The 24920-nt window shown below is 40.0% G+C and overlaps 1 protein-coding gene across 4 annotated transcripts in view; it reads left to right on the top strand.

The window, feature by feature from the left end:
- Nucleotides 1-24920, top strand: part of LOC103406797 (putative disease resistance protein RGA3) — a 46696-nt gene that overhangs the window by 9377 nt on the left and 12399 nt on the right. Inside the window, exons 3-25 of one of the 4 annotated variants that reach the window (XM_070806867.1) lie at nucleotides 20-217; nucleotides 338-424; nucleotides 540-719; nucleotides 823-1381; nucleotides 1555-1763; nucleotides 1851-1979; nucleotides 2061-2310; nucleotides 2434-2623; nucleotides 12595-12681; nucleotides 12795-12951; nucleotides 13124-13279; nucleotides 13466-13847; nucleotides 13941-14159; nucleotides 14239-14306; nucleotides 14420-14595; nucleotides 14693-14857; nucleotides 16610-16709; nucleotides 16796-16942; nucleotides 17057-17279; nucleotides 17365-17492; nucleotides 17579-17638; nucleotides 17731-17916; nucleotides 18014-18328. In XM_070806867.1, the coding sequence (XP_070662968.1) occupies nucleotides 20-29 (10 nt within the window). In that variant the 3' untranslated portion in view covers nucleotides 30-217; nucleotides 338-424; nucleotides 540-719; ... (18 more) ...; nucleotides 17731-17916; nucleotides 18014-18328. Of the gene's footprint in view, nucleotides 1-19; nucleotides 218-337; nucleotides 425-539; nucleotides 720-822; nucleotides 1382-1554; nucleotides 1764-1850; nucleotides 1980-2060; nucleotides 2311-2433; nucleotides 2624-12594; nucleotides 12682-12794; nucleotides 12952-13123; nucleotides 13280-13465; nucleotides 13848-13940; nucleotides 14160-14238; nucleotides 14307-14419; nucleotides 14596-14692; nucleotides 15340-15426; nucleotides 15905-16609; nucleotides 16710-16795; nucleotides 16943-17050; nucleotides 17280-17364; nucleotides 17493-17578; nucleotides 17639-17730; nucleotides 17917-18013; nucleotides 18329-24920 lie in introns of those variants that run through there. The other 3 variants (XM_070806865.1, XM_029088145.2, XM_070806864.1) reach the window with 3 other exon arrangements.

Raw genomic sequence — 24920 nt, 5'->3', positions numbered from 1 at the left:
CCACTCTCGTTTTCTGCAGAATTAGATGATTGTCACTTGATGATTGAAAAGGCTCTTACCAGAGTGATGACGGAACCTTTCATGAATCCACCATCTATCTATTCACCGTTGTGGGAATCTCAACTATCTATCTGCAGTAGGGAAGCCAATCCAAATTTTACTATTGCGTTCTAAATTCAAACAAGCCCAAGATTTCTCGCATTTCCCACAGTCAAGTGTAGGTTTCTTTCCCGAAACTGTAATTCATGATTTGTTCTCTTCTCTTGTCTTAGTTCCATTTGGTTTGCAAATATGTTCTAAGGCATGTTGCGCATGGTTTTTACTTGTTATGGTGCAGATGCACTTTTGTACAAGGTTGTGCTTCTTCTCACTGTGTGCACGTCCTCTCAACTCACAGAGTTTTATTAGACCAATTTTATGGAAGGTAATCTGTTTTGTCAATATGTAACTTCTTTGTTCAAAGCATTCATCCTTGAATGAAACCATGTCAAGTTATCTAGAATACATTAATCACAGATAAAATTGGATTTGTATTTCAGCTCACTTAAGAAGGGATTCCAGTAAGAGAATTGCATTAGGAGGGGAGAGCAAGCACAGCATAACGGAAACTTAGATGCACAAAATAGCAGATTTCGGTCTGTCCATGGTTTTTTTTCCAGTGATAATGAGACTTGTGTGGTGACATCGGTCATGGGCAGAGCAGGTTATCTTGATCAAGAGTATGTTCAAATTTCCATGTGCTATTAGATTTTTTATCATGTTATAAACACAAATGTATGAACAGTGAGTGGTTTATTTGTGATTACATTTTTTGGTCTGCAGGTACTATAGTTATCAAGGGTTGCATTAAAAAAATTGATTTTTACTGTTTTACTGGCCAACCTGCAATCATAGAAAGTGATGATTTTGTCCACATAGTGCAGTGGGTGAACCCTGAGTTCCAGAATGGGATTTAACAACTATTTTGTATCGAATGATTCGAGGAGAGTTCGATGTGAATTCAGTCTGGAAAGCTTTAGAGACAGCAATGGCATGCACAACTATCACCTGCCAACATAGAGCCACCATGGGTTTTGTGCTGTGCCAACTAACACAATGTATGGAATAGAGGTGTCTACGCATCAACAAAGAACTCCAGTCTAAAATGAAGAAACTCATATTACGATTTCACCTAGAATGATTTCATGTAAAGTTGTGCAGCATAAGGTACAAATCCACACTGTCATATACGTTTTTCTGCTTTTTTGGTCAGAACATTGTCACGCATAATAAATACCAGGTAGTTCATAGGCTGCAGTGAGACAAAGAGAGAAGATGATCTCAATTGATTTCCTTGTCCTACTGCTCTGTGCAAGTTTCATTCATGGAGAGCACCGAATAGGTTAGCATTTTCTTTAACCAAAGCAAATGGTGTTGTGGTATTCCTAACCAGTTAGTCTGAACTCATATCTTTTTGATACTTAATTCAATTAGAACCGGCGCTCCTACTATGGTGTAGTGGTATTCCTAACCAGTTAGTCTGAACTCATATCTTTTTGTCTACTTGAGCTGCAGATGGAGAAACACGTAACAAAACTCCTGTAGCATCAGAAGTCCTAGTTCACTTATGACGAGGTTTTAGAAATCACCGAAATCTTTAAAACGGAAATCGGGAAAGGAGGATTTGGGATTGTATACCATGGCTAGTTGAAATATGGCACTCAAGTTGTGGTTCTACATCGTCATCTCAAGGAGCTAGCTCAGCTAGGGAGTTCCAAACAGAGGTTTGACAGTTTGAATTTAATTCCTTGGATGCAAGTTAAATGCCTTGTCTCTTTGGTTAGAGATTGATGAGTTCCTTGTGGCTGCAGGTTGAGCTCCCGATGAGAATCCATCATAGAAACTTGGCCTCGTTTATTGGATACTGTGTGATACTGACAAGTTGGCACTTATATACAAGTACATGCCTAATGAAAACCTAAAAGAATATCTCTGATCAGGTATGTAATTCTATATTTTACATAGCATTGTCCTCCAACAGAGGGTTTCAAAATATTGAAGTGTCACGTTAATGGTTGCAGAAGCAGATAGGAGCTCACATAAACTTGGGAAATGAGACTTTGGATGGCATTAGATATTGCGTTAGATAGGTGCTTAGTGTTATTTTTTGTGCTACTATATATTCACAATCCAGTATTGTGCATAGAGATGTAAAGACTGCCAACATTCTCCTGAATTAAAACTTGGATGCAAAATAGCAGATTTTGGTCTGTCCATGGTTTTTCCCAGTGACAATGAGACTCTGGTGGCATCGTTCATGGGCACAGCAAGGTATCTTGATTCCGAGCATGTTCAGATTTCGTGTTCTACTGTTCTTAGAATTTTGATCATGTTAAAAAAAAAAAAAAATCTATGAGCAGTGAGTGATCTTTGATTACTTTATTTGGTCTGCAGATACTATAATTAGCAAGGTTGAAGGAAAAAAAAATTGATGTTTAGGGTTTTACTGGCCAACCTGCAATCATAGAAAATGATGATCTTGTCCACATAGTGGAGCGGGTGAATCTTGAGTTCCAGAACGGGAATTGAACAACTATTTAGGATCAAAGGCTTCGAGGAGAGTTCAATGTGAATTCTATGAGCAGTGAGTGATCTATGATTACTTTATTTGGTCTGCAGATACTATAATTAGCAAGGTTGAAGGAAAAAAAAAATTGATGTTTAGGGTTTTACTAGCCAACCTGCAATCATAGAAAATGATGATCTTGTCCACATAGTGGAGTAGGTGAATCTTGAGTTCCAGAACGGGAATTGAACAACTATTTTGGATCAAGGGCTTCGAGGAGAGTTCAATGTGAATTCGGTCTGGAAAGCATCAGAGGCAGCTTTGCATACCTCCCAACATAGAGCCACCATGAGTTTTGTGATGTGCCAACTAACACAATTTCTGGAAATGGAGGTGTCTAGGCATCGAGAAGGAACTCCAGGCTCAAATGAAGAAACTCATGTTACGATTTCACCATACCATAATTCACCTTGAGTGAATTCCAGATGTTCATATTCCACAAATGCAGGTTCCATGACAACACCATTTGCTGGGTAGCTAGTTAGGATTTCATTGCAGCCAAATGAAGAGGAGGCAGTTGTCAATTTGGTCATCAACTTTCAAGTACAAGTCTACTCCATTTACTAAAGATAATAGTAACCAAAGACTAAATACCAATCACCAACGTCTGGCAGAAAGATGCGCCAAGAACAGTGGCCCAGAATGGCCAAAGATTTATCATATTCCAGATATCAGAGGTAATTTTTATTTTTATCTCCAATCAATTATTCATGTGTATTTGGTTCAATATTGTTTACTCACTCTGGTCGCACTTGGTGCGATGGCAAGTGCCTTCGCCCATGAGCGGTAGGTCTCGGGTTCGAGACTTGGGAGCAGGCTCTCCATAAAATGGGGGTAAGGCTAGCCGACATTCACCTCTCCCAGACCCTGAAGAAGCTAGGACAGAAGGGTAGAGTTCAAGAGAGCAAAATGCGTTTAGGAACGTGGAATATAGGAACCTTAACGGGAAAATCTATGGAAGTAGTGGAAGTTATGGTGAGGAGAAGGATAAATATTATGTGCCTACAAGAAACTAAGTGGGTTGGTAGTAAGGATGGTGAGGAGAAGGATAAATATTATGTGCCTACAAGAAACTAAGTGGGTTGGTAGTAAGGCAAAGGATCTAGAAAACTCAGGGTTTAAACTTTGGTATTCGGGCACAAATAGAACGAGAAACGGTGTTGGCATCATCGTGGACAAGACCTTGGTACAAGATGTTGTAGATGTCAAGAGGGTAGGAGATAGAATCATGGCAATCAAGATTGTAATAGGACAAGAACTTATCAATGTGATTAGTGCGTACGCACCTCAAGTAGGGTTGGATACGAGTTCGAAGGAGAAATTTTGGGAAGATCTTGGAGACTTGGTGCAAGGAATTGCTCAGACGGAGAAGTTATTTATAGGAGGAGATTTAAATGGACACGTGGGCAGGGAGACAGGCAACTATGGAGGTTTTCATGGTGGCCATGGTTTTGGGGAGAGAAACGAGGATGGGGAAGCTATCTTGGATTTTGCAATGGCATATGATCTCTTCTTAGCCAACACCTTCTTTAAGAAGAGAGAAGAACATGTGATCACCTACAAGAGTGGGTCGTCAAAAACACAAATAGATTTTCTTCTAATGAGGAAAGGGGATCGTATAACTTGTAAGGATTGCAAAGTTATACCAGGAGAGAGCGTGGCTAATCAACATCGCTTGTTGGTGATGGATGTACATATCAAAAGAGTAAGACAAAAGAACAAGACTTGGAAGTGCCCAAGGACTAGATGGTGGAATCTAAAAGAAGAAAAACAAGCCATTTTCAAAGAGAAGGTAATCACCCAATGTGTGTGGGATAGAGAGGGGGAAGCTAGCCAAATGTGGGATTCCATGGCTAGTTGTATCCGAAAAGTAGCAAAAGAGGTATTAGGAGAGTCCAAGGGCTTTGCCCCACACCAAAAGGAATCTTGGTGGTGGAATGAGGAGGTACAAACAAAGGTGAAGGCTAAGAAGGAATGTTGTAAAGCCTTATACAAGGAGATGACCGATGAAAATGGTGAAAGGTATAGAAAAGCGAAGCAAGAGGCGAAGAAAGCTGTCAGAGAAGCTAAGTTAGCGGCTTACGACGATATGTATAAACGACTAGATACCAAAGAAGGAGAGTTGGATATCTATAAACTATCTAGAGCAAGGGAAAAGAAGACAAGGGACCTAAACCAAGTGAGGTGCATCAAGGATGAGGATGGAAAGGTTCTTGCTACAGAGAACGCGGTTAAAGACAGATGGAGAGGTTATTTTCATAATCTCTTCAATGAAGGACATGAAATGAGTGCTTCTTTAGGGGAGTTGAGTAACTCAGAAGAGTGTAGAAACTACTCTTTTTATCGTCGAATCCGGAAGGAAGAAGTGGTTGTAGCTTTGAAGAAGATGAAGCATAAAAAAACAATAGGCCCAGACGATATACCAATCGAAGTGTGGAAACTTTTGGGAGAGACAGGTATAACATGGCTCACTGACCTTTTCAATAGGATTTTGAAAACGAAGAAGATGTCAAATGAGTGGCGAACGAGCACTTTGGTGCCTATCTACAAGAATAAGGGCGACGTACAAAATTGCATGAACTATAAGGGTATTAAGCTAATGAGTCATACAATGAAGCTCTGGGAGAGAGTCATTGAGCATAGATTGAGGCAAGAGACACGGATTTCGGACAACCAATTCGGGTTCATGCCAGGGCGCTCAACCATGGAGGCAATCTATCTCTTACGAAGATTGATGGAAAGATATAGAGATGGGAAAAAGGATTTACACATGGTCTTTATAGATTTGGAAAAAGCGTATGATAGGGTCCCAAGAGACATTATTTGGAGGATTTTAGAGAAGAAAGGAGTACGAGTAGCATATATCCAAGCTATAAAGGATATGTATGAAGGAGCAAAGACTGCCGTAAGAACTCATGAAGGACAAACCGAAAGCTTTCCCATAACTGTAGGATTACATCAAGGCTCATCCTTAAGTCCTTACCTTTTTGCGTTGGTAATGGATGAGTTAACAGGACATATTCAAGATGATATTCCTTGGTGTATGCTGTTCGCAGACGATATAGTGTTGATAGATGAAACTCAGGAAGGGGTAAATGCAAAGCTTAACCTTTGGAGAGAAGTGTTGGAATCTAAAGGTCTTCGCCTAAGCCGATCAAAGACAGAATATATGGAGTGCAAGTTCAGTGCAAATGGAGGCCAAAACGAGTTAGGGGTGAGGATCGGAGATCAAGAAATACCAAAGAGCGACCGTTTTCGTTACCTAGGATCTATCTTGCAAAAGAACAGAGAATTAGATGGAGATCTCAACCATAGAATACAAGCTGGATGGATGAAGTGGAAGAGTGCATCCGGCGTGTTATGTGACCGCCGTATGCCACTGAAGCTCAAGGGAAAATTTTATAGGACGACAATAAGGCCGGCGATGCTGTATGGCACAGAATGTTGGGCGGTGAAACATCAACACGTACACAAAATGGGTGTAGCGGAGATGAGGATGCTTCGTTGGATGTGTGGGCACACGAGAAAGGATAAGATTAGGAATGAGGATATCCGGGGTAAAGTAGGAGTAGCCGAAATTGAAGGAAAGATGAGAGAAAATCGGTTACGGTGGTTTGGACATGTGCACAGAAGGCCTACTGATGCTCCGATTAGAAGATGCGACTATGGGACAGAGGTTCAGGGCCGAAGGGGTAGAGGAAGACCTAGGAAAACTTTGGAAGAGACTCTAAGAAAAGACTTAGAGTACTTGGATCTAACGAAGGACATGACACAGGATCCAACACAATGGCGTTCTAAGATTCATATAGCCGATCCCACTCAGTGACTTGGATTTTCCAAGTCTCCAACCGAGAAGTTTTCCTCACTCGGAAAATTAAGGGAACACTACCCCAACCTACATGCTCCACTCAGAAAGCTTCAACATACAAGCTTCAACAAAAGAAAATTCAAAGAACTTAGCGAAGAAGGCTTTGGTGTATTTAACACAATACGTTGAAATGAAGGAAAGCTTATTTATTGATATCTCCGATAAACTATAAATATGTACATATACATGAGTCAAAATAAACACACAAGAGGGAGCTTTCACAAAGGTTGCTTAGGAGAAGTCTCAGCAGTCGGTAGAGCCCCAGAAAGAGCAGGCACCGGATGGGGATCATTTGGAGCCTCAGTACTGGACAGAACCCTAGAAGGAGGAGGCATCAGAGGTTGATCATTTGGAGCTTCATTACGCGGTACAGCCCCAGAAGACGAAGGCAATAAATGCCTTTGGAACAAACCCACAAATCTCTGATGATCAAGTAAAACCTGACCATCAGTTTCCTTCATCTGGTCAAGCTTCCTCTTCATGTTTGTAGCATAGTCATGTGCGAGCCGGTGCAACTGTTTATTCTCATGCTTGAGCCCTCTAATCTCCTGTTTGAGACTCATCACTTCAGCCGCCAATGATTCAACTTGGCGGGTTCGAGCAAATAGGCGTTGGGCCATATTAGACACATAACCTGCACACTGAACACTGAGAGCCAGCGAATCCTTAACAGCTAACTCATCAGACCGTTTGGAAAGTAGTCTGTTATCTTTGGGAGTGAGAAGGTTCCTGGCCACCACCGCAGCGGTCATCATTCTTCATCACGGAATCCCCAACGGTAAGAGGACCAGTAGGGGAGACGAAGGATGGGCGCCATATGTTGTCTGGAGAAGGCGGGGCTGCCTCTTGAACAAGGTTCAAGTCAAAATGACGGTCGGAGGGGCCAGACATTTTCAAAGGTGTTGAAGAGAGAAGAGGTCGGACAAATCAAGATCTTAGAAGTGCAAGAATGAAGCTTCTACTGGTGGAGATTCAAGTGTGCTTTGGAACTTAATGCCAGCCCCTATAAAAATCTGCACTCGACGGAGCTTCAGAAATCGAAGAGGCGCCTGCTCAGAAATCGAAGAGGCGTTTGCTTTCTCAAAAGCTGGGCTGCTTAGAGATCACGAGGGTTGATCTCAGAAATCGAATAAGCGTTTGCTTTCTCAAAAGTTGGGCTGCTCAAAGACCTCGAAGGCTGATCTCAGAAATCGAAGAGGCGCTCGCTTTCTCAAAAGCTGGGCTCCCCAGAGACCACGAGGGCCGATCTCAGAAATCGAAGAGGCACCTACTTTTCCAACCTTGTCAGCACCTATCACACGCACACTCAGCTTTGCGGAAATTATGGGCATTCTGTCGAAGACTTCTGGGGAAGTAGAAAACACATGAATCTTACTGTTCAATCACCCACTTCCCACACGCAACAATAGCTCATGGGTACCACAGATAACTTTGCCAAAGTTCTCTGCCAAAGTTGAGCACGTGAAGCTTGCAGCTCCCACTACATCGCTCTGACCAAGAAGGGTAAAAGAATAGCAAAGAAACAGCACTAACAAAGTTTAGACCCATAAATTTTGAAGGTCTAGCTACCATATTATTACCCACAAGGGTAAAGGAATAGTACCACTGCTGGATAATTGGAAAGTCCCTGTGTGTCAACCTTTGTGCTTCGTGGCAAGGTAGACTAGCAAACATGCCCAACCTTTACTCACATTCGAGAAAACACTCCCAATAAAATTGCTTGCTCCAAAATCGAAGAGGCACCGTCCTCCGAATCTCGAGAGCCAGACTCCCAACATGACTACTTTCTTAAAAATCGAAGAGAGGGTAAAGGAACAGTACCATTGCTGGATAATTGGAAAGTCCCTGTGTGTCAACCTCTGTGCTTCGTGGCAAGGTAGACTAGCAAACATGCCCAACCTTTACTCACATTCGAGAAAACACTCTCAACAAGATTGCTTGCTCCAAAATCGAAGAGGCACCGCCCTCCGAATCTCGAGAGCCAGACTCCCAACATGATTACTTTCTCAAAAATCGAAGAGACACTGCTCCCCGAATCTTCGAGAGCCAGACCCCTAGCATGATTGCTTTCTCAAAAATCGATGAGGCATCGTTCTCCGAATCAATCGAAGAGGCGCTCGCTTTCTCAAAAGCTGGGCTGCTTAGAGACCATGAGGGCCGATCTCAGAAATCGAAGAGGCACCTACTTTTCTAGCCTTGTCAGCACCTGTCACACGCACACTCAGCTTTGCAGAAATTATGGGCATTCTGTCGAAGACTTCTGGTGAAGTAGAAAGCACATGAATCTTACTGTTCAATCACCCACTTCCCACACGCAACAATAGCTCATGGGTACCACAGATAACTTTGCCAAAGTTCTCTGCCAAAGTAGAGCACGTGAAGCTTGCAGCTCCCACTACATCGCTCTGACCAAGAAAGGCAAAAGAATAGCAAAGAAACAGCACTAACAAAGTTTAGACCCATAAATTTTGAAGGTCTAGCTACCATATTATTACCCACAAGGGTCAAGGAATAGTACCACTGCTGGATAATTGGAAAGTCCCTGTGTGTCAACCTCTGTGCTTCGTGGCAAAGTAGACTAGCAAACATGCCCAACCTTTACTCACATTCGAGAAAACACTCCCAATAAGATTGCTTGCTCCAAAATCGAAGAGGCACCGTCCTCCGAATCTCGAGAGCCAGACTCCCAACATGACTACTTTCTTAAAAATCGAAGAGAGGGTAAAAGAATAGTACCACTGCTGGATAATTGGAAAGTCCCTGTGTGTCAACCTCTGTGCTTCGTGGCAAGGTAGACTAGCAAACATGCCCAACCTTTACTCACATTCGAGAAAACACTCTCAACAAGATTGCTTGCTCCAAAATCGAAGAGGCACCGCCCTCCGAATCTCGAGAGCCAGACTCCCAACATGATTACTTTCTCAAAAATCGAAGAGACACTGCTCCCCGAATCTTCGAGAGCCAGACCCCCAGCATGATTGCTTTCTCAAAAATCGATGAGGCATCGTTCTCCGAATCAATCGAAGAGGCGCTCGCTTTCTCAAAAGCTGGGCTGCTTAGAGACCACGAGGGCCGATCTCAGAAATCGAAGAGGCACCTACTTTTCTAGCCTTGTCAGCACCTGTCACACGCACACTCAGCTTTGCAGAAATTATGGGCATTCTGTCGAAGACTTCTGGTGAAGTAGAAAGCACATGAATCTTACTGTTCAATCACCCACTTCCCACACGCAACAATAGCTCATGGGTACCACAGATAACTTTGCCAAAGTTCTCTGCCAAAGTTGAGCACGTGAAGCTTGCAGCTCCCACTACATCGCTCTGACCAAGAAAGGTAAAAGAATAGCAAAGAAGTAGCACTAACAAAGTTTAGACACATAAATTTTGAAGGTCTAGCTACCATATTATTACCATATTATTACCCACAAGGATAAAGGAACAGTACCACTGCTGGATAATTGGAAAGTCCCTGTTTGTCAACCTATGTGCTTCGTGGCAAGGTAGACTAGCAAACATGCCCAACCTTTACTCACATTCGAGAAAACACTCCCAACAAGATTGCTTGCTCCAAAATCGAAGAGACACCGTCCTCCGAATCTCGAGAGCCAGACTCCCAACATGACTACTTTCTCAAAATCGAAGAGAGGGTAAAGGAACAGTACCATTGCTGGATAATTGGAAAATCCCTGTGTGTCAACCTTTGTGCTTCGTGGCAAGGTAGACTAACAAACATGCCCAACCTTTACTCACATTCGAGACAACACTCCCAACAAGATTGCTTGCTCCAAAATCGAAGAGGCGCCGCCCTCCGAATCTCGAGAGCCAAACTCCCAACATGATTACTTTCTCAAAAATCGAAGAGACACCGCTCTCCGAATCTCGAGAGCCAGACCCCTAGCATGATTGCTTTCTCAAAAATCGAAGAGGCATCGTTCTCCGAATCTCGAGAGCCAGATACCACAGACCACTTTCTCAAAGTGCTCTGACAGAGTTAAAACATGTGAAACTGGCCGCTCCCACTACCGTGCTATGACCAAGCAGGGTAAAGGAATAACATTACTACTTCTTAGGGAGACTCCTATATATGTCGACCTCCATCCCCAACAGACAGGCAGACCTGCAAAAATGCTCAACCCTTCATCATATCTGAGAGGGCACTCCCAACGAAGCCTTTCGAAATATTCAGCTTTCCTTCCCCCCGATAATACCTATGCAAACAAGCTATACTAGAGCAAGAATATCTCATATCATCAGGGTTAAAAGCAAGAGTATCCCATATCATGCTTTTTCCCTGTCTTTTCCTTTGGCCTTGTTTTTACCTGCAAGACAAGGAGAAAGAGAGCAATCAGTCAGCACTTGGAATCAAGCTTCCAGCCAGGAACTGACTGCCTGGAACCCCTTACCTGATTACTTACCTGGCATTGCTCTCGAGTACTCATCTTCAACATCTTATGTTTCCAGGGAAGATTCCGCATCTACTTGAGGAACAGATAGGGCAAGTGCGAAGGATACAAGGAAGCATGTGGAGACAAGCGTAACAGCACACGTGCCGATACATCCATTACTCTGTCAAAAGCAAAAGCATCCCATATCAGCAGGGTGGAATGTACTCTAGATTTGATGGACTTGTTTTGACCCTCAAATTCTTCAGTCGGCCTTATACTCTGGAGGAAACCAGAAAACCCTCCAGCTCAATTCAAGAATAAGCCTGTGGAAAGTTACTTCTTCAAAAGCAAAAGTATCTCATATCATCTCTTCTCATTTTTCTTCTCTTTATCCTTCATGCTGCTGCAAGATGGGGAGAAGGTGAACAATCAGTCGGAGCTCTGATTGCTTACCTTGTCTGTCACCTCTTTCAGCAGACCCCCTAGCTCGGCGACTTGGGGGACTCGTACTACATGGTTTGTATCGCGCTTGACCAAGCCTGAAACTACAAGTAAGCTTCAAGTGAAATTGATACATTACCTTGTGCATCTCCACCAGTTAAAGATACCACCCTTGGATAGAGGAAGAGTACTTCCAGAGAAGATGCCACATCTACCTATGAGACAGATAAGGCAAGTCAAGACGACACCACACTCCGATACTTAGAAGTTTCGTGATTACGAGATCATTCTCCCACAATATTTCCTAATGTCATTTGTACTAAATCATTCACTTGTACTCACTAAAGGAGAGCTTGAACCTATGTACTTGTGTAAACCCTTCACAATTAATGAGAACTCTTCTATTCCGTGGACGTAGCCAATCTGGGTGAACCCCGTACATCTTGTGTTTGCTTTCCTATCTCTATCCATTTATATACTTATCCACACTAATGACCGGAGCAATCTAGCGAAGATCACAAAAAGCGACCGTTTTCGCTACCTAGGATCTATCTTGCAAGAGAACGGAGAATTAGATGGAGATCTCAACCATAGAATACGAGCTGGATGGATGAAGTGTAAGAATGCATCCGGCGTGTTGTGTGACCGTCGTAGGCCACTGAAGCTCAAGGGAAAATTTTATAGGACGGCAATAAGGCCAGTGATGTTGTATGGCACAGAATGTTGGGCGGTGAAGCATCAACACGTACACAAAATGGGTGTAGCGGAGATGAGGATGCTTCGTGGGATGTATGGGCACACGAGAAAGGATAAGATTGGGAATGAGGATATCCGAGGTAAAGTAGGAGTAGCCGGAATTGTAGGAAAGATGAGAGAAAATCGGCTCCGGTGATTTGGACATGTGCAAAGAAGGCCGACTGACGCTCCAGTTCGAAGATGTGACTACGGGACAGAGGTTCAGGGCCGAAGGGGTAGAGGAAGACCTAGGAAAACTTTGGAAGAGACTCTAAGAAAAGACTTGGAGTACTTGGATCTAACGGAGGACATGACACAAAACCGAGCGCAATGGCGTTCTAGGATTCATATAGCCGACCCCACTTAGTGGGAAAAGGCTTTGTTGTTGTTGTTGTTGTTGTAGGACTTTAGGCTTTTGTGGAAATTAAGCTTTTAGTAATTACTAATTAGAAGTAAAATTGCAAGTGTTTGCAAGTCTGTGGCCATTCTGTATAACTTACGACATTCAACGTGCATTCGAATATGTTCTAAGGCTTGTTGTGCATGGTTGTTATGGTGCAGATACACTTTTGTAGAAGGCTGTGTTTCTTCTCACTCTGTGCAGGTTCTCTCAACTAACACAGTTTTATGAGACCAATTTTGTGGAAGGTAATCTGTTTAGTCAATATGTAACTTTTTTCTTCAATCTTTCATCCTTGAATAAAATCATGTCGAGTTATCTAGAATACGTTAATCACAGATAAATTGGTTTAGTATTTCAGCTCACTTAAGAAGGGAATCCAGTAAGAGAATTGCAGTTAGACAGGAGAGCAATCCCAGAGCAATGAAAACTTGGACGCGAAAATAGCAGATTTCAGTATGTCCATGGTTTTTTCCAGTGATAATGGGACTCGTGTGGTGACATCAGTCATGGGCACAGTGGGTTATCTTGACCTATAGTATTTTCAAATTTCCTTGTTCTATTAGATTTTTTTTATCATGTTATGAATACAAATGTATGAACAGTGAGTGGTTTATGAATACTTTTTTTGGTCTGCAGCATGGGTTTTGTGCTGTGTCATGTCAACTAACACAATGTTTGGAAATGAAGGTGTCCAGGCATCCAGAAAGAACTCAAGGCTCAAATGAAGAAACTGGCTTGAATGAAGAAACTTGTGTTACGATTTCACCATTCCATAGTTCACCTAGAGTGATTTCCAGATGTTCAGATTCCACAAATGCAGGTTCCATGACAGCACCATGCTAGGTAGCTACAAACTCTCTCATTCATACCATGTTCATAACTTGGTGGGTTAAAAATGGGTGTGGGATCTGTTGTGCAGTGAATCAGTGTACGCTAAATACTAGTTTGTATCTATATTTCCTCGACTTAATCACTTTTGTCCAATACTTCGGATTGTCTCTCTGACTTGTATCACACCAAAACTGGAAGGAGCTCGATTTATTCTGCAAAGAGCTCGATTCTTTCCCAGATTTTCAGGTCCCATCGAAACTGGAAGAATTAGCATTGTACAGGTGGCCTAAGCTCAAGTCTCTGCCTCGGCCAATTCAACACTCTACTTCTCTAACATCTTTGTCCATTTCTGCTTTCGATGGTGTGGAGGCTCTTCCAGAATGGTTGGGCAACCTTACATCTCTTACAGAGTTGGAAATTTCCTGGTGTGAGAATCTGATGTATCTGCCTACGGTCGAAGCTATGCAATGCCTAACCAAATTACATAAGCTAGAGATCCAAAGGTGTCCCCGTCTCAAGGAAAGATGCACCAAGGACGGCCCAGAATGGCCAAAGATTTCTCACATTCCAGTTATCCGAGGTAATTTTTATTTTTTGAGCCCTTATTTTTATTTCCAATCAATTATCATGTATATTTTGTCCAATATTGTTCACTCACTCTAGTTTTCTGCAGTAAACGGGATATTAGTCAGAATCGGAATCATTGTCACTCGATGATTCAAAAGGCTCTTGCCAGAGTGATGACAGAACCTTTCGTGTGTGGACGATCTATCTTTTCACAGCTGTTGGGAATCTGAAGCATCTACAGCAGTGGGGAAGCCAGTACAATTTTTTCTGTGGTGTTCTAAATTTAAAGAAAATGCAACCTTTCTCACATTTCCAACAGTCAAGTGTAGGTTTCTTTCCCGAAACAGTCATTAACGATTTGTTCTGTTCTCTTGTCTTAGGTCCATTTGATTGTTATGGTGCAGATACACTTTTGTACAGGGTAATCTGTTCACCAAACTAACACAGTTTTATTAGACCAATTTTATGGAAGGTAATCTGTTTAGTTAATATGTAACTTCTTTCTTCCATCTTTCATCCTCGAATAAAAGCACGTCAAGTTATGTAAAATACGTTAATCACAGATGAATTGGATTTGTATTTCAGCCTATTTAAGAAGGGAATCCAGTAAGAGAATTGCATTAAGAGAGGAGGCAATCCCAGCGCAACGAAAACTTGGATGTGGAAATAGCAGATTTCAGTATGTCCATGGTTTTTTCCAGTGATAATGGGACTTGTGTGGTGACATCAGTCATGGGCACAGCGGGTTCTCTTGATCTAGAGTATGTTCAAATTTCCTTGTTCTATTTGATTTTTTATCATGTTATGAATACAAATGTAAGAACAGTTGGTTTATGATTACTTTTTTTTGGTCTGCAGCATGGGTTTTGTGCTGTGTCGTGTCAACTAACACAACGTTTGGAAATGGAGGTTCCATGACTGCAGCATGGGTTTTGTACGATTTCATCATACCATAGTACACCTAGAGTGATTTCCAGATGTTCAGATTCCACAAATGCAGGTTCCATGACTGCACCATGCTAGGTAGCTACAAACTCTCATTCATCCCATGTTCAAAACTTGGTGGGCTAAAAATGGGTGTGGGATCTGTTGTGCAGTGAATCAGTGTAGGCTACATACTAGTATGTATCTATATTGTCCTCAACTTAATCACTTTTGTCCAATACTTCGAGTTGTATCACAGCACATAACCCTAACAGGAACATTGTTTGAAATGCTTTGACTAGAAAATACGTTGGCTTGACCAAATTGCTCTAGTATGAACATTGCATTATCCATTGATTGACGTACACTAAGCATCCCCATGTAATAAGGATCATTGTGCAGGCAGCATGAGGTTACAAGTCCACACTCATACGTTTTTCTGTTTTTTTGGTCGGGACATTGTCACGTGTTTTAAATACCTGGTAGTTCATAGGCTGCAATGAGACAGAGAGATGAAGATCTCAACTGGTTTCCTCGTCCTACTGCTCTCTGCAAGTTTGTTCATGGAGAGTGCCCAATAGGTTAGCATTTCCTTTAACGAAAGCGAATGGCATTGCGTCCTTCAGAATTTATATTTTCTGTCTGCTGATAAGTTATTTTTAAATCAGATTCAAGCAAGCTCAAGAAGAATATTGTTGTTCCAATACTTGGATCATTACTATCAACAATGGCACTTGATTCAGAAGGGTCTTACCAGAGTGATGATGGGACCTTACATGTGTCGATGATCTATCTGCTCACCGTTGTGGGAACCTGAAGTATCTATCGACAGTAGGGAAGCCAGTCCAAATTTTACTGTTGTGTTCTAAATTAAAAGAAGCAACTGCTCGACTGGCCCAAGATTTCCCGCATTTCATACAGTCAAGTGTAGGTTTCTTTCCCGAAACAGTAATTCGTGATTGGTTCTGTTCTTTTGTCTTAGTTGCATTTAGTTTGCAAAGTCATACACTTTCTAGCCTCGTGGAAGAACATTAATTTCTTTGCTTTCACAATCTTTTTGGAACAGCACTTTAGACTTTTGTGGAAATTAAGCTTTTTGGTCCTTAAATATGAGTAAATAGAAGTACATTTGCAACTGTTTACGAATCCGTGGTCATTCTGTATATGTTATAACGTCCAATGTGCATTCGAATAAGTTCTAAGCAATGTTTTAAAGAACTCGCCTCGAGGCGCGCCTAGGGCGCCTTTGAGGCTGGGCGGTGAGGCAAACGCCTCAGTTTTTCTGGAGTAGGCGAAATGCTTCGCCGGAGACGCCGAGGCGGCGGAGGCGCGCCTCAGGGCGTCCAGGCGCCTTGTCATACCCTTTTTTTTGTTTTTTGAAAACCATCCAAACCCAAAACAACGCCGTTTGGGTAAGGATTTTCAGTCTTCATACCATACCTTCGAATTCGATCGCCTTCGTCTACCTCTGCCTTCTGCCTTCTGCCTTCTTGCTTCTTCTTCTCTCGCGCGCCAGAAGCCCAGAAGCCCAGAACACCGGTCTGGTCGCCACGCCACCGCTTGGAGCAACATCGTCGCCACACCGCCATCACCCCACTGCCGTCACCCCAGCACCGTCAGCCCAGCCCCAGCGCTGTCAGCAGGATCCCAAGGGTTAGGGTTTTTGAAATTCTGATATTAGGGATTTAGTTTTCTGGGGAAGGTTTTGATTGACGTAGACTAAGCATCCCCATGTAATAAGGATCACGTATGTACTCTGCAAGTTGTGCGGCATGTGGTTACAAATCCACACTGTCATATACGTTTTTCTGTTTTTTTGGTCGGGACATTGTCACACATTTTAAATACCAGGTAGTTCATAGGCTGCAATGAGACAGAGAGATGAAGATCTCAACTGGTTTCCTCGTCCTACTGCTTTGTGCAAGTTTCGTTCATGGAGAGTGCTGAATAGGTTAGCATTTTCTTTAACGAAAGCGAATGGTATTGCGTCCTTCAGATTTATATTTTCTATCTGCTGATAAGTTCTTTTTAGCTCAGATTCAAGCAAGTACAAGAAGATCATTGTTGTTCCAATACTTGGATCATTACTTTGAACAATACTTGGATCATTACTTTCAACAATGGCCCTTCTTCAAGTTATAGTGCTCTTACTGGTCTGGAAGCTGAGAAGAATAAGAAAACCAGGTACCATTTTATACCCTTGATACTTATTTAGTTAGAAACAGCGCTGCTACTATGGCGTTGTGGTATTCCTATGCAGTTAGCCTGCACTCATAACTTTTTGTCCTTAAGCTGCAGATGGAGAAAAACATAACAAAACACCTGTAGCACACCAGTAGCATCAATGAAGTCCCAGTTTACTTACGACGAGGTTTTAGAAATCACCGAAAACTTTCAAACTGAAATTGGGAAAGGAGGACTTGGGATTGTATACCATGGCTACTTGGAAGATGGCACTCAAGTTGCGGTTAAAATACTTTCTCCATCGTCAACTCAAGGAGCTAGGGAGTTCCAAACAGAGGTTTGGCAGTTAGGATTTAAATTCCTTGGAATTGCAAGTGCCTTGTCTCGTTGGTTAGAGATTGATGTGTTCCTTGTTGCTGCAGGTTGAGCTCGTGATGAGAATACATCATAGAAACTTGGCCTCATTTATTGGATACTGTGATGATACTACCTGGTACTCATATTACATACGAGTACATGCCTAAAGGAAACCTAAAAGAATATCTCTCAGGTGTGTAGTTCTATATTTTATAAGCATTGTCCTCCATCAGAGGGTTTCAAAATATTGAAGTGTCACGTCAATGGCTAAAAATGCAGATAGAAGGTCACATGCGACTTGGGAAATGAGACTTCGGATAACACTAGATATTGCGTTAGGTTGGTGCTTCGTGATATTTCGTACGCTAATATACTTGCGCAAGTTCATATGCCTAATTCAACTTATGTATATTGTGAAATTTGGCTCACAGGACTATTTCCTTGCATAAAGGTGCAATCCACGTATTGTGCATAGAGACGCAAATACTGCCAACATTCTCTTAAGTGAAAACTTGGACGCAAAAATAGCAGATCTCGGTCTGTCCATGGCTTTTCCCAGTGACAGTGAAACTCGTGGTGGCTTCGGTCATGAGCACAGCAGGGTATCTCGATCCTGAGTATGTTCATATTTCGTGTTCTTAGAATTTTGATTTAAAAAAAAAAAACAAATCTATGAGCAGTGAGTGATCTATGATTACTTTATTTGGTCTGCAGGTACTATAATTATCAAAGGTTGAATGAAAAAAAATTGATGTTTAGAGTTTTACTGGCCAACCTGCAATCACAGAAAGTGATGATCTTGTCTTACGTAGTGGAGTAATTTCCAGATGTTCATATTCCACAAATGCCGGTTCCATGTAAGCATCCTATTTCTGCTGTTGCAGCCAAAAGAAGGGGAGGCAGTTGTCATTTTGGTCATCAACTTTCAAGATAATAGTGACCAAAGACTAAATACCAATCATCTTTCTCACTACTCTTGAATTATCATTCACATTCACCATCCGTCAATAATGTTTGAACTTTTGACTATCTATACTTTGTGGTATTTATCTATCGTAAACTCATCCAAGGCCATGATTCTCAAATAAATTCTCAAATAAAGCATCATATTTTGTTTATACATATTATTCCTGATATGGGTTTTTCTTCAATCGATGTAACGGGACAATATTGACACTATTAACAACATAGAGAGGGAGCGGCATAGCCAATTAGCCATTGTTAATTTGTCAAATTGAGGATAAAATTCTAGTTTAGAGCAACCAATCCACCTGATCCCTATGACTTGGACACTAAAAAAGCAGTATATCTCCCTGATTGTGTGGCCCACGATACACCAAATTATGATCCCACCTCCTCTATTAAACTTAGCTGGGGTTTCAGACACAAGAACCTCTCTAGATGTATAAATTATTTTGTCCGAAACCCAAAGGTGTTGGGCCATGAAGGTGGAGGGAGAGGGGAGTGGAGTCATTACATGGAGTAGGGAAGCTTTAATGTGTCTAGGGCCGCATGGACATGTGATTCGGATGCCGGACTCTAAAAGCTAGCTAGAGGAGGATGAGGAATATAGAAACTAGGACAACGAGCTAAAAGCAAACAGTTGAATATTTGACAGATGGATAATAAAGAGGAATTTGTTCCCCTTCTGACATTAGGGTTCAGAGCCTAAGGACCAGAAAATTTAGGTCCAAAAGACGTTGAAGTCTTTAGATTGCGTAAAATGAGGCAGCAGAATGAGTTAATTAGTACTATTAAAATCAAGTTAAATGATCCGAATTACCCGTTGGTTAAGCTTTGAACCCTAAAATCCGCATCTGTCCATAAAAGAGTTTAGAAAGCTTGACTTTGTATGACTGACGCCATATTTATTAATTTTTTTAATGGGAAAGAGAGAATGGTCAATGTTGGTGATTGAGGAAGCAAGCGTGAAGGTTTCGAGAAATTTTTCATTGTGATCGGAACACGAATGGTACATCACATGTTTTTATAGAATTTGTGAGAAATTTTATTTTTTAAGTTATTAACTTTTTAACATACATAAAAATTTATATAGTGACACGTGATATATTATTTTGTGTATCGATCACATTGAAAAATCTCTCACTGATTTCATGCATTTGCAGTTAAAACACCAAATAGTAGCCATTTGGTCAAATTGCCAGTGATATTGACATGTGTACATAATGAAATTAAAATTGTTTTCCTTTTATATACAAGAATATTTTCTAATAGAAACTCGACATCCAACATATAACAATTAAGTAACAAACATATTTTTTTTCGACAAAAAATGTTTTCAAATTTACTATTTATGTGAGTCAAATTTGATGTCTCTCACTTGAAAATGAGTTTCAACGTATTAGAAAAGCTCTTACACTAAATAACTCTATAGATGACGTGATCAAAGTGTCTATAGAAGGGTTTTTTTTTTCGTTACGAGGTGTAGAGTGGGTTATATCTCTTATCAGCTGCATAAATTGCAGTTAACAGCTGAAAGTTGCTTTTGGTAAATTCAAATCCGAAGCGGGTAGTTTCAAGAAGTAATAAAAAGCTAAAAGCAGCTTCCTCCACCAGCCAGCCTTCCAAAAAGTCAGTGGAATACTCAGAAAATTAACAAATTACACCAGAAATTATTATTAGTCTCATGTCATTATTCGATCTCCAATAATATACTTGCAACAAACCCTACTCCATATGTTCAAAATGAAGTTTACATTTTGTTTGATACTTAAATTATTGTACGTAATTTTGCATTGATTGCCAAACACAATGGTGCCACCGATGCCAAACACAAGTGGGATGGGGTCCAATAGCTATAGGATTCATTAGGACCTGCCCCATGAAAACAACAACGCATCTCATTACAACAATTACAAGGAAGGCAGTGTTGGAGAAATTTCCTCTATGTTAGAAGATGGAGGATCTGCAAATCCAAACAAATTCTAAACAAGATATTATTGAAAGCAAGGAAGAAAATATCGGTAATATCGGAAATATCGGTAGTCCGAAAACACGGAAATATCGGGATAATATCGATATCGATAAAAATTACATGGAAACCACGGAAATTGTAAGAAAAACTTGGAAATTTTTAATGAAACTTTGTAGGATGTTTATTTAGTCAATTATCTATTAGTTTCTCACAAAAAAATTGGAAGGAAATGCATTGCATGATGGATTTAACTGATTTAAGTTGATTATATACCGAGCTGGCAAACATTGTGAGTGTAGAAAATATGTAGTAATTAATGAAAGAAGTTTAAACACACCATAATCATTTATATATAATTAATTAGTACAATATTTGGAGGTTTTATTTAGGATATTAAAAAAAAAAAAAGGGAAGTGAATAAAATGATGAAGAATAATGTGCCGAATTTGACAATTTAAATTTCTTACACATAAGCATGCGTCTAGGCGTTGAAGTTCCAAATTATAGTATATCAATTAACGATTGAAAATCAATACATTGAATAAGATTAAACTTTAATTTGGATGCCGATTATGTTTTTTCAACTTGATATAAAGTAAAAGTATTGAATTTTGGAAGCTAGGAGTGTGTCAATTGAATTTTGGCTGACGTGCAAGGTATCAATCTCTTCGTCTCTTCGAGGGCTACAACTTTCCTTTTTGTTTCACTCAATTTCGTTGCGTATTGAAAAAGCTCATTTGAATCTTACCCAGTTTCCGGCGACCTCAGTAGATTTCGAGGCAATTTCCGGCCAAACCACAACGAGTCAGACGTCGTGTGAGGTACCATTCTCTTCGTCTCTTCGAGGGCTACAACTTTCCTTTTTGTTTCACTCAATTTCGTTGCGTATTGAAAAAATTATACTCATTTGAATCTTACCCAGTTTCCGACGACCTCAGCGACCTCAGTGACTTTCGAGGAATTTTCCGGCCAAACCACGACGATTCAGACATCGTGTGAGGTACCATTATCTTCGTCTCTTCGAGGGCTACAACTTTCCTTTTTGTTTCACTCAATTTCGTTGCGTATTGAAAAAGTTATACTCATTTGAATCTTACCCAGTTTCCGACGACCTCAGCGACCTCAGTGACTTTCGAGGCATTTTCCGGCCAAACCACTACGATTAAGACATAGTGTGAGGTACCATTCTCTTAGTCTCTTCGAGGGCTACAACTTTAGTTTTTGTCTTGCTTGATTTCGTTGAGTTTTGACAAAGTTATGGCCGTTTAAAGTGAGTGTAAAATTTCGGCCGAAATTTTGATTTTTTCCCCCATTGGGCGAGTCCCACATCGCCCATGCAAGGAAGTGAGAAATGAATTTTTGCTATAAAACTCACTTCCCTGGAGAGATAACCAAAACTTGTTTGGCCTTTGGGCCATGATCAAGTTAACTATGTGTTGAGTTTTCTCAACATATTTAAGTATTTTTTTAATAAAATATCACGATATTGTCGATAATTTCGAAAATATCGCGATATTATTGGTATTATCGATAATATCGCGATATTATTGGTATTATCGATAATATCGCGATATTTTGATGAAAATAGGTTGGATAGTTAAAAAAATTTCGGAACTTCAAAAAAACGATGTCGCCGATATTATCGATTTTTTCATCCTTGATTGAAATACACGTAGTGATCAACTTGGAAACCAAATGACATATGTTGAATTTGTATAGTTGTTCCGTGAATTCGAATCGTTTACAATTACTTGGAGGTATTTCAATCTGATGACTCTCGTTAGTACTGAAAAACGAATACTTAGGATCTTCTTATCATACATACACTTTTGAATGTACTAACGAAGTTGTTATTATTTTTTAATAAATATCTTTAATTTACTTTGTTAAAGTTGGGTCTACACTATCATCTAAAGTTGTCGAAAGAGATTACAGATAAGATGAATTTATATTTATGTGGTCTTGCTCTACTTTCACCTTTTTGTCATGTTTGAACATCTCCAATAGAGAATCTAAACAAAGTCTTTATAATAGTACAATCTCTAAACATAAAGACAAAAAGTATTTAAAGAGTCGAAAATAAAGTCTTTAAAATATTCCAATATTTTTTTTGTCAAAAAATATTCAAATATATAAAAAGGAAAACTAATGAAAAAAGCTTGAAAACTTTGAGTTTTAATGATAAGGACAAAATAAAAGGTAAAGTGAATAGTACCAGGTTTGACTTTTTAGTGTAAAAATGTGGTTTTTCGTTAAAGTGAACAGTACCGTGGGTTTTTCGTTAAAACTCCCTATATAAAAACCAAGGTATTAAATATCGGTAATATCGGAAATATCGGTAGTCCGAAAACACGGAAAATCGATGGAAATATCGGGATAATATCGATATCGATAAAAATTACATGGAAACCACGAAAATTGTAAGAAAAACTTGGAAATTTTTATTGAAACTTTGCAGGATGTTTATTTAGTCAATTATCTATTAGTTTATCACAAAAAATTGGAAGGAAATGCATTGCATGATGGATTTAACATTATCAAGTTGATTATATAGCGAGCTGACAAACATTGTGAGTGTAGAAAATATGTAGTAATTAATGAAAGAAGTTTAAACACACCAATTGGGGCTTATTGCGGCAAGTTTTTTAGATATGACCTCGCATCAAGTCGTCTTTTGTGTTAATTTGTAATCTTAACTAGTTTTGTTGTGTTGTGTCAATTAGTTAAATTAAGCGGTACATCCAATTGGGGCTTATAAACATTTTAATTCTCCTTAAAAATCTAAGGGTATTTAATCAGGATTTTAAGTGATTCTTTAAAGTTTTTTGGGTATTCGATCATGATTTTTAAGATATTCATACATTCCAAATGTATTCATTTAGAAATTGATTCGAAGAGATTTTTAAAAAGTTGGGAAACTCGAAAAAATTAGAAATATTTCACATAATATTTTAAACATTCTCAAATCGCTCCCTGAAAATTTGAGGGAATTCACTTAAAATTTTACATAAAAGTTTTAAAAATTATTAAACTTCATCAAAATTCATAAATTTTTAAATCTATTATAATCCTTTAAAATCTGAATGGAGTAAAAAATTCAAATCTAAACCTAATATGAAACAATCACTAAATTACATAGAATTTCTAAACCAAATCTAACAAGGATCAATTACAATTCTAATACGATGTTGTAATTACTTGGAGTTTTTTAGGGCAATATAAGTAGATGATTTGGGGGCCTAAAACTTGCTTAAATCCCTAAATTGCCAATTGAAACGAGAAAGAAGAGAAGACAGAGAGAACGAGTAAACGATCCCTCCTCCTCCTCATCGCCCTCATCTCCCTCTTCGCAATCTCCGCCCCTGCAAAACCCTCTTCGTTTCCTCCTACTCCTTCTCCCTCCGCCGCCTTCCCTCCTCCTCTTCCTCCTCTGGCTTCATCACCATCGTCACCGAGATCAACCAGATCCTACCCGAGACCCCCTTTCTTTCTTCTTCTCTTTCTTTCCTTCTCTGCACACTCTCTTCTCTCTCGAAACCCTCTCATCACTCTCACTCTTTCTCCCATGATTACCCTAGTACACGGCACCCACACCATCGTTCCGTAGACGGCATCACCATCAAAACCTCGTCTTTCTCTCTCTTCCTCTTGTCTCTGCAAGATTGACGAAACCCAGAAACCTCCGGTGAGTTTTCTTCATTTTCTCCAGTTAGGTAAGCTTATGTGTGTGTTATGGAACGAGATCAGGTCAAGGGAAAGCTCACCCAACTCCGGCGAACCCGTGACTGTTAAGGAGCTTTCCGAAAACCTTCAGCCATTTCACGGCGAACCAAGGGTATAAACTTACTCCTCTCTCTTTCCTCTTCACGTTGGTAATTAGATCGGAGTCTAAGGTTTGCGTTTGTAATCGGCCGGAGCTGTAGAAGCTCCGGCGTTCTTCTCCGAGTAGCACAGTTCCAAAATATCGCGATAGTTTCGGAAATATCGCAATATTTTGACGAAAACCCATTGGATACCTATTAAAATATCGGTACCCTGAAAAACCGATAATATCGGCGAAATATCACCGATATTATCGGCATTTTGTTCCTTGATAAAAACTCGCTAAATACTTCAAAAGAAAATCTCAAATGTGAAAATTGTATAGTGGGCCTCTGTTGATTTTGTGGAGAAAAGTGACCCACACCAGTTGGTTTTTTGTCTTTTACCTTGTTTGTTGATCCCACGATTCCCACCCACGTGAAATTTTCATTTTTGGTTTTTCACGTAATTTTTTTTTAATTGTTGAAAAACTAAGGGTAGAGATATTTTTTTAGGTTTTTTCATCCATGAATAATAATTTTTCAATATTTTAGTTTTTATATTAATCTGAAGATTACACTATAAGAACTTTTCATAAAAAACAATATTCTTTTAAAGACCCAAATATTTCTTTAAAATCTTTAAATAAGCTCTCAGAGATAGTGGTGGAAGTTCCTAAATAGAGATTCGGAGAGTATTCTTGTCCATTTTATCTCAATTTAACGTAAATATATCGTTGTATGAAAATACTGTTCAAACTAAACCATCCAAGAGGGTGTCATTTAATATTATGATCTAACAATAATTTTCTTTACTTATAAATAATAGGTCTTAAGTTTGAAATTCATGAATGAAGAGTTCAATACAAATTTATACTACACCCCA

Source organism: Malus domestica, chromosome 02 (assembly GCF_042453785.1).
Source record: "Malus domestica chromosome 02, GDT2T_hap1".
In the NCBI taxonomy this organism is placed as follows: domain Eukaryota; kingdom Viridiplantae; phylum Streptophyta; class Magnoliopsida; order Rosales; family Rosaceae; genus Malus; species Malus domestica.
The sequence above is the reverse complement of the archived record's forward strand: the minus strand, read 5'-3'. Positions and strand labels throughout refer to the sequence as shown.